The 10,205-nt window shown below is 33.0% G+C and overlaps 1 protein-coding gene across 3 annotated transcripts; it reads right to left on the reverse strand.

Moving 5' to 3' along the window:
* Positions 1-267: 267 nt before the first annotated feature.
* On the reverse strand, positions 268-5,686 carry LOC105120656 (mitogen-activated protein kinase kinase kinase YODA-like). 3 transcript variants are annotated; one of them, XM_011018944.1, is made up of 11 exons: positions 4,932-5,685; positions 3,457-4,266; positions 3,284-3,371; positions 3,084-3,146; positions 2,832-2,995; positions 2,504-2,579; positions 2,318-2,377; positions 2,100-2,225; positions 1,108-1,317; positions 903-996; positions 268-787 (listed from the first exon to the last, which is right to left on the reverse strand). In XM_011018944.1, the coding sequence occupies exons 1-11, from the start codon at positions 5,351-5,353 to the stop codon at positions 678-680; spliced, it is 2,223 nt and encodes a 740-aa protein (XP_011017246.1). In that variant the 5' UTR covers positions 5,354-5,685; the 3' UTR covers positions 268-677. The 3 variants fall into 3 exon arrangements, with proteins under 3 accessions (XP_011017246.1, XP_011017247.1, XP_011017248.1); XM_011018945.1 differs by having other exon boundaries at positions 896-996; XM_011018946.1 differs by having other exon boundaries at positions 675-787; positions 899-996; positions 4,932-5,686.
* Between the last annotated feature and the right edge of the window lie 4,519 nt (positions 5,687-10,205).

Consider the following 10,205-nt stretch of genomic DNA (forward strand, 5'->3'; position numbering starts at 1 on the left):
AAGACTATGATAATAATTGCTTTTAAAATATTTATTATTTGAAAATATATTAAAATAATATTTTTTTATTTTTAAAATTTATTTTTGATAATGTACATAAAATGATTCAAAATTATAAACAAATTAATTAGAAGGCAAAAAAATAAAAAGTAATTTTTTAAAAAAACAAATACACTTGTAACCAAGTAACTTCAAATCAACCCCACTTGATTTTTTTTTTTTTACTAGAAAATCATTAAGAATGACTCGATGTTTCTTTCTAGGTTAAAAAAAAAAAAATCTACTTTTCCTTGTATTTAATTTCACACAAATAATCAATACATTTCACCTACACTTTGTTTTTTCTGTTACACTGTCCTACAATATTTCTACATCCACCAATTATACTCTCTATTTACACAACATTAATTCTAACCATGAACGAGGAAAAACATTTCTGGAGATGAAATAATTAATTGAATCTCCTATCAAATCAAATGCCCAAATGACAATTTGAGTATCCATGTAGGACCCTGCAGCCTTGCTTCCATGTCTCATGACAATCATCACTGCATAATTCAGACGTGGGATTTTCCTTTCATGACTCCTTAAAAGCGCCAGAGGATGGTTGCTTGCTGCACCAGGTGCCGAATCAGCAGAAACACTAGAAGAAGAGATAAAATTATGTGAACCGTGAACTAGTTACGCTGTAGATATGTAAGGGCGGGCTTCGAGTGCTGAACAAGGTGAGTGATGAGAAGTTGAAGCCCAGCTGAACGTGTACACATGGCTTTATTGACTGTTCTCGCTGTGGGTGTAAGATCACAGAAACAAAAATAATTATTAATCAATGAAAATAGAAACTAAAAGTAGATAAATAAAATATCTTGCAAGTAGCGGTCGCAAGTTAACATACAAACTACTTCTTGGCCGTTGATGGTTCCTCATCCGCATGCCTGGGGAGGTTTGCAGCACGTCATTTTCTGCGGTGCGATCTCTCAAATTCTGTGAATTATCCTATAAAAGCACCCCAAACAATTAGCATGCCAACTAATTATATGCACGCTTTTTGGGTACAATGAAATGCTTTTAGCTCCATTGATTAAAGAACAGGAGTTTGATACTCACCGTGAGGTTCACTGCAGGTGCTGCTTCTGTGCTTGCTGGCACATTAAGATCACCTGATCTGCACACGAAAGGATGCTCAAGTAGCATCATGGCGGAGGGACGCTCTGCTGGACTTCTTCGAAAGCAACGACGAAGGAAATCTTTTCCCTCTGGTGACAAGGTTTCTGGCATAGGTGGATCTTTATACAAAATCTTGAACATAGCTTGAGCCTGATATGTAGCATTCATTACATCAAAATTTTTAATCAGAACATTATGAAATCATGGGTTGAACTTACATCTAACCGATCAAGAACTAACACGCAAGCTAGAGAAACCATAATGTTTTATGTGGTCTGATAAAAAACCTCGGTCGATAACACCAAGGAAACAGAGGTGTTTTGGTTAAAGATTGAATGCTGGGCATTTTTTATTTGCAACTGGGCTTCTATTACCAGGCTCTCCAATATATCTCGTCAAATCATGACATCCATGATGAAATATCTTATTCTTCAAAAAAGGATAGCTATTCTTCACTATAAGCCATGTCAACATTAGCAAGGAGAAACAGTGATGATTGGTTTTCAGAGCCACCCCTTTCTCCCTGGATTACTTGAGAAATTAACAGTATTTTACTGAAGGTCACGTTAAAAGAGCAATGACAAAAGAAAAGGCTTTGGAAGGTAATGCAACCCCGTCAATAGATCAAGCAATTGCTCTCCCAAGGCACTGGGCCAAATGCTGCCAGACCAAGCACCTTAAATGCATGCTCAAAAATGAGCGCAGATGGAAACATTCTTCAAAAACATTTAGAAATATTCAATAGAAAAGGAAATTTTAACCACAAAAGATTTTGTGATGAAAATGTTCTTTCCTTGTACTCCAAAATAAAAAAAAAAATTATAATAAAATAATTGAATATACACTTTGCGATATGACAATAGGTATCCGTCTAATATTCAACAACAAAGGCAGTGAATAATAAGGGGGGAAAGGTGTAGTTATGAACTCACCCCCTGAAGGTCACCCCATGGAGGTTTGCCAGTAAACATCTCAATGATTGCGCAACCCAGACTCCATATATCAACAGCCAAAGCAAGTTCCGGGTTGCAATTTTGCATCATCACAGCTTTTATGACCTGAATAAAAGAATGAATTTGAAGAAAATGCATTGATAAGCCACACAAGCACACACGGGTTGTGTATCTATAATTATTTCAACATGAAGTACCTCTGGAGCCATCCAGTGTGGACTGCCCTTTAAGGACAATGCATATGATAGTCCCGAGAGCTGTGCAACAAGAAGAATAGACAAAACCCCATAATGAGAAAAGTACGGAGCTTGTAATAGAGCCAAACAAAGTGTTCTGAATTTAATAGAGCCAAACAAAGTGTTCGAATTTAATTCAGAACTCACATGTTTTGCCATCCCAAAATCTGTGAGCTTAACAACACCTGATGCATCAACAAGCAAATTTGCACCTTTAATGTCCCTGTAGAGCATAATTGTTCAAATCACTAAAGCTGCCCAGCAGAGAAAAGCCTCAACTTTATGACAGATAAACATCATGCTTCCATACAATGTCCTTAATCCAACAATCACGTGCCATTTCTATTCTTTATAACGGTGTTGCTCTTTACAAGATTCTATTTTTTTCACAATTTACTGAAAGACATTTGGCATAGGACGGTACTGACGGTTAAAAGAGTTCTTTTTTCCTCTTTGTCAAACATGAATCACCCACCTGTGGACCGTCTTTGTACTGTGCAAATAAGCCAGCCCAGAGAGAATATGGCGGGTGAAATTGCGGACTATGGATTCTGTCATGTGTCCACAGTGTTCATGGACATACTTATTGATCGATCCAGGATTAATATACTCCAAATATATGTAAAAATGATCATCAAACTGTGCCAGCAAAATGCTCTCCTTCAGTCATCAAACGAGTAGAAACTTTAAACTGATACATTATTACTGGGATCAAAGGAATACTCACGATCCCACTGCCATAATATTGCACTATATTTGGATGCTTTAGATCACGGAGAATTCTAATCTCCTGCAACACATGGCAATAGAATCCACCAATCAATTTGATTAAATTTCATTTCTGGATATATCCTCAATATTTGCAATTATAAGGATGAATGTGGTGAATTGAAATTGTTAAATGCCTATAAGGAACACTAAGATAACCTGCTCCAACTGTTTTATACATTCAGCAGATTTTGGATCTTCAGGGTTGATATTAACTTCCTTCATTGCACATGAGGCTCCAGTCACTCTGTCAGATAAAAGCAACCAATTAACGCTCCACTGAAGAAGAAAGTCAAGAAACATGCACAGAAGCTTCAAAACTACGAGCTTACCTGTTGGTTCCAATATAAACTCTTCCGTATGTACCAGATCCAATAAGTTTTCCTTTCACCCATTGATTTTTATTGAAAGGTACATTTAGTTTTTCTAAGGTGTTATGGATGACAGTCGGTGGGGACGGAATGGAAAATTGTAGTGGTGCAGCTTTAGGAGGAAGAGGCAACGGATGAGCACTTGCATGACTGCTTTCAGGCCACTCATTGGAACTTCCCTGAAACAATTTATGACTTGATAGAAATGAAAAAATATTTTTGGGGTTAAGGTAGGAACTTTGCAATGCTGGGCTATGAAATGGAGAACGTTCAGGACTAAAAACAGTTTTAACTGGTGGCACTTGTGAAGAATAGCTTGCAAGCCTACCGAAGTCTGGAATCTCCAAAGTTGACTGAACCTGATTTTCTCGACGAGCCAGTAAAGTAGGTAAAAAGTCTCCGGTGTATGATCTTAGTGGGCTAACAGTCGCAGGACTTGGGAGTCCACTTGTCGGGGCACTTCTAGGAGAAGTCACCCCCCTGAACTTGTATCTAGCACCTTCAACGTTTACATCATTTGACAGTACCCTATTAGAATCGCCTGAAGCTTTAGTCGACTCAGTGGCAACACGAGAAACAAAAAGATCCCCGGCATTCAATCTTGGTGGACTGGCCAAAGGACTTGAGAAACCACTTGTTGGGGCACTTCTGGGAGGGATTTTCAGTCTTATGTCACGATTAGTGCTTTCAACATTTGCGTGCCAAGAGAACCTCTGACGAAAATTGCTTGAAGGTTTGGCAGACTTTATAGCAATGTGACCAGTGCTATTCCTGATGGTGTTCATAGCCAAATCAACAGGGAAGATCAACATAGTGACATACTTTTATATACGAAAAATTTGCAATTCGACAATCAAACAACATCACAATATTTAGGTTTCTAAAGATTGCCTCCAAATCCTAACCTCGTCGCAAATGTATAGATTACCCTACTGACATCATGCAGGGAACACAGAAACAGAACTTGATCACGTTACCTTGAAGTGATTTGACACCGTGCAAGTGAATTTTGACTTGCTATAGGAAATATATCATACCAAATGCACCCATTACATTCGATTTCATCTATCTCAATATCCATCTTTATATCATTTACTCAAATTTGTTGTCATGGATGAGCACATATTCAAAGGGCTGCTTAGCCTTATCCTTGCAGTCGTGATCTGTAGTTTCATCACTTGTTTTGCGTTCTTGATTACAAGGGGGTGACTTGAATCCAAGATCTAGAGCTACAGGCTCATTATCAATCACTAAAAAAATAAAAACAAAAGAAAGAGAACAGAGAACACAAATGTTTATCCTGCTTGTAACTGACGCAACTGCCTTCAGCTATTTGTTTAGTACTTTTCTCTTCCACAATGAATACAAGCGTTCATAATAAAAAAAACTAGCATCCAATTTAGAAATGAAAAAAAACAAGTACAAAATGATCTTACCTCCCTAACACATGGCCCGGTCCTTCTTCCGATGATCCGGGATGACCCAGGGATAAAACCGAACCCAACGACTCCCGTTTCCTGGTCAAAAGGGATTCAGGTACTGGCAATGGATGCGGGACGGCCACCGAAGACCAGTGGTCCGCCTCGCCCGGAGACCACGACTTTTTGGCGGAATCAGGGTCCGCAGGCGGAGAATTTGGTCGGTCCGTGAGATTGAGATTCAAGCCAAGCTCCTGATCACTGACATGCCTCAGCTTCCTCTGCCGCTCAAGCTTCTTCTGCATAACATATTTGCCACGGGTATTCCAGGAATTACCAGCAGTGCCATGGAAGTTGTTGCTGTCATCCTTTGGGGAATAAAAAGAGGGGTATGATGGCATTGAAGAAGAGGAGGAACAAGTTTTTGAAAAGAAATGCATTTCGGGGGTTTGGAGAGAAAGGAAATGAAAGTGTTTGAAAGCTTCATGTGAACGTACGGTTGTGGTTGTAATCGTCGCTAGCTGCAAGCCATGGAAAGAGAGGAACTACTTAGGTTATTTCGTTGTTGTTGCGACGCTTACTTCCTTCTTTTTTTTCGGTCAAGTTCTGCACTTGTTTTTTCAGTCAGCTGCGAATATGAACCGAGGATTTTGGAGGAGTGGAAAATCTAAGGATCTGACTGATTTGCCGAACTTCAAACCCCCTTTTGGCTTTTAAAGGTCAATTTGCTCCATGTGTGCTTGGATTAAATCTTTTCTTTCCTTCCTTTTTTATCCACTTTGCAAATGAGTTTTAACAGAAGAACCTTCATACTGATATCGATGTTTTCATACCCAATTCCGCGGTAAATAACCCAACTTATGTTTGTCAATGGTAATTGAGTTGAAGAAATGGAAGTGGCAAACACGAAATCTCTGCTGGCGCGAAGGTCAATCTACTTGACTCACGAAACGGACCATGAGAGAGACCAGCTAGCGTTGATGGAGAGGAGAGATGGACTTCAAATTTATTTTACTTTATGAGAGTTTTTCTTTCCTTCTTCAATTAAATTAAGGGTGACAACTTGCTATTTTTATCGTTATTTAATAATATGAACTTGAGCCAAAAAAATCTAGATGGTTGACCATATCTAAGATGCACCGTGAGCGTACGGCAAAATCACAAGTTATTTTTCCAGGATTTGATTTATTTAATTCTGGTGTTCCCAGCGGTTTGAATCCACTTTAATTAATTTTATAAGTTTTAAAATTAATAATTATATAAATTTTTAATAATTTTAAAATTTATAAAACTCAAATTAATAATATTTAAAAAACAAATCTAAAACCTAAACAATTAAATTATACCTTTTACAATTAATTTAGTTATATGGGTCCTTACTTTGCATTTCTTGGCAAACTACATATACATCCTACATTAATTGTGAGTTTTCGATTTAATTTCTTCAACCTGCTATGATTATGAAAAAAAAATTACTTTATGATAGATTTGTTTTTTAAAAAGTAGTTTTTTAAAAAATATTTTTTAAATTTTCTGCTATGATTATGAAAAGAAAATTACTTTATGATAGATTTATTTTTTAAAAAATAGTTTCTAAAAAATTATTTTTTAAATTTTTATGTGTTTGTATGTGTTTGTTTACTATTAAGAAAATTGATCAACAAAAAATACTTTTCAATTAATGAAAAAATATTTTCCTATCAGAGAAAAATTTAACTTGATTTCTAAGAAAATATTTTTCTTTTATTTTTGATAGAAAACACTCTCTATAAGTTGTAAAAAATTTAGAAATATCATATTATTTGCTGATTATGTCAAATTTAATCCTTAAATTTTTTACTACCATATATTTTGTTTAAATCTCCTTTTCTTTTCAATTTTATCCTTTAAAATTTAATTTAATTTAATTTTTATATTGACTCTGGTCTTTATTTTTATGATTATTATTTATTTCTCTTATTATTTTTTAATTAAATCTTTTCATCTATCAAATTTGATCTTTATTCTTTTGATTGGTTTTTATTCTTTTGATTGTTACTTATTTTATTTAAAATAATTTATAAAATTATAATTATAATTATTTTAATTTTATCATCTTTTATTTTTTTTATCTATTAGATTTGATCTCTATTATTTTAATTATTATTTATTTTATTTGAGATAATTTATAAAGTTAGATTTTTTTCAATTTCATTCTCATTCAACTTTTTAAAATTTAATTTGCAAGACTTATTTTTTATTATTTTAATAAATTTAAAAAAACAAAACATTAATAATGTATTTTTCAATTTATTTTTAATAATATAATCAAACAATAAAAAATATTTTTTAATTTGTTTTTTATAATATTATTAAATATCAAAAAATAATTTATTTTTTAAAAATTTATTTTAAAAAAAAACTACTCCGTGAATCATTATTTTTCTAGAAACAAACAGCTTGTTTTTTAAAATAAATGGTCGCGTGACCATTTTCTTGGAATCCATTTGCTCTACTATTGTGGAGCTGGTAAACAGCTAAGGCATTGGGCGTTTTGCATTGTAAAAATATTGTTTGTTTTTTTTTTTTTTGTCGATAATAAAAAAACTTGTTTTTTTTTTTTTTTGTCGATAATAAAAAATAAACAGTAGGTCCTTTCTTCTCTTGGTAGGCAGAGACACCAGACCAAATTGCCGATAATAAGAAATAAACAGTAGCTCCTTTGTATAATTATTTTTTAATTTTATTTTTCAATATATAATTAATTAAAAATTAAATTTCAAGATTTTTCTAGATTTGATATTTTAAATTTAATAATTTAGATTATGAGTTTAAATAATTAATATGATTTTTTTCACAGAAAAAAACTTTATATATTTTTTTTAATTTTTTCATCCAGCTATTTCAGTTAAATGATTTGAGGCCAGGTTTGACAAAATACCTTAAATTGGCTTAACTCTAATTAGTATAATTATATATTTACCATAACTGATTTTTTATTTTTTTTACTGTATTTTAGAACATGAATATTATTTTTATACAAGAAAATAGTCCAACTTCGTTGCGAATTGCAGACACCCAAGCTAGTTAATTACCTTTATAAAAGCACTGTAAATGTAAATATTTAAAGTTAATGCAAAACAATAAAGTATAATTTCAAATATCAATATTTTAGCTAGTTTAGCTCTTGAAATTATATTAATTTGTAGATGGTTGAATTTAAGCTGTTAGTAGGAAATCGGAGGCCCCCAACTTCAATTTTGTAGAAAATTTAAATCTTTTTTCAAGAAAACGAGATATTCGTACCTTGTGTGTTTAAAAAAAATATAAAAATAATAATATTTTTTCTGCAAGAAATTTATTATATTAGCATCAAAATATATTAACTGTAAACGTGCTTCAGGTTTGACTATTATTCTCCGTGTTAATGGTTTTGGCAGTTAAAATTTCAAAGTTAGGTTTGAAATGTATTGATTGTTTTTTAAAATATTTTTTATCGAAATATATAATTAACTATAACACACGGTTTTAGGTTTAATGAACTAAGAACACTGTGGTTGGAATTGCTATTTTGATTGTTTTTTAAAATATTTTTTATTTAAAAATATATTAAAAATATATATATATTTTTAAAAAATTATTTTTAATATTAGTATATTAAAATAATTAAAAAACATTAAAAAAATATTAGCTTAAAGTAAAAAAAAATTAAGTACCTTTAAAATATAAAAACAAAAATAATGGAAATCCATTTGCAGGATTCTTGTGTTTAGCTCAAGGTAAAAAAAAAATTAAATACTTTTAAAATATAAAAACAAAAAGAATGGAAATCCATTTGCAGGATTCTTGTGTTGCTGGTCACAGCTAACACAATGGGTGCTCGATTTGCTTTGTAAAATCTTCTGTTTTTACTGATTAAAGAAACTCCGCAGTCCTTTATGCGAGGTTGCGCGACATCATCTCCTGCGCAGGAGGCACAAACCTCGGAATCAAAGCCGGAGAAAATTTTGTGGAAACTTATTTACACCGCGATTCCAGCCGTCCTGCCAAAATGTTGATTATATTAATATATAAAATGGTAGGATAATGTATCGATTGCTTCTAGTGAGACGAAGCCTTGTTCCTCTCAACGATCTTAATATTAGTTATTTTATATTTTAAATTGTTTGTTTATATATTTTGTGGATTTTGGACAACAAATTTCTAATTGTTCTTTACTTTAACATAGTTAAAATTTACTCTTTTTTTTTCTAAATTTACTCTTTTTTTTTTTTGTTTTGAACATTCAACAAACTGTTTCTTTATTACAAATCATTAAATCTTATATAGAATTATATAGATTTCAAAGATCAAACATTTTAATTTAACACATTCAAGTTTATTCATTTACATTTTTTTTCCCAAAAAAATCCATTAGAATACATAGAAATAATGCAAGGTTATTTTACAATACACGTGAAGAATAATCAATAAAAACAATTGTCTCCATTAAAATCTATTTTCACAATATTTTCCGGAGACATAAGAAAATAAAACAAGGAAAGAAAAGAAGAGGAGGAAAGAACAACAGAACTGGGCTTAACCGAAAGCAACTTAAATTACGGTCTCGTGCAGGCCTACAATTGCCCATCAGTTCTCGCTAAATTTAGGCCTTCAGCAACCAGCCTTTAACCCCAAACCTCCAAAGGCCCTAAACCCTAGCCCGCCCTCTTCCTCCTCAAATTATAGGGTTTTGCAACCGGACTCTCGTCCCGCCAAACTCCTCCTCAAAGTAACTCAAAGGGTGATTATTTTCGGTTCAGTTTAGTTTTTATTAAAAAGAAATTTTAAAAAAAACCTAAAATCAGGTCAAACCGACCGGTTTCGGTTCGGGTTTTTAGGGGAAAACCGGTTCAAATCGGTTTGGCTCGGTTTTTCCGGTTTGGATCGGTTTTTCTCGGTTTTGACTCGATTTTAGCTCGGTTTTTCCGGTTTGGCTCAGTTTTGGAACGGTTTTTTCAGTTTCGGTTCGGTTCAGTTTGGTTTTTTGGTTATAAAACCGAACCAAACCGGCTGGTTTTTTCAAAATTTTAATCAGTTTAATTGGTTTTTTTTTCGGTTTGGTTTTTTCAGTTATTTTTTTTCCAATTTTCTCGGTTTAATCGGTTTTTTTACTCACCCCTACCTCCAAGCCCCGCCAGAAAATCCTCTATTCAAAAAACCCCCCATGCAACAATACATCACCTGATACCTCTAACCACACACTGAGCCTGTTTGTTTCTACGTTTCAAAAGCAATTTTGAAAAAAATTGAAAATTTTTAATTTTTTTATTA

The sequence above is a fragment of the Populus euphratica genome, unplaced genomic scaffold (assembly GCF_000495115.2).
Source record: "Populus euphratica unplaced genomic scaffold, PopEup_1.0 scaffold6.1, whole genome shotgun sequence".
In the NCBI taxonomy this organism is placed as follows: domain Eukaryota; kingdom Viridiplantae; phylum Streptophyta; class Magnoliopsida; order Malpighiales; family Salicaceae; genus Populus; species Populus euphratica.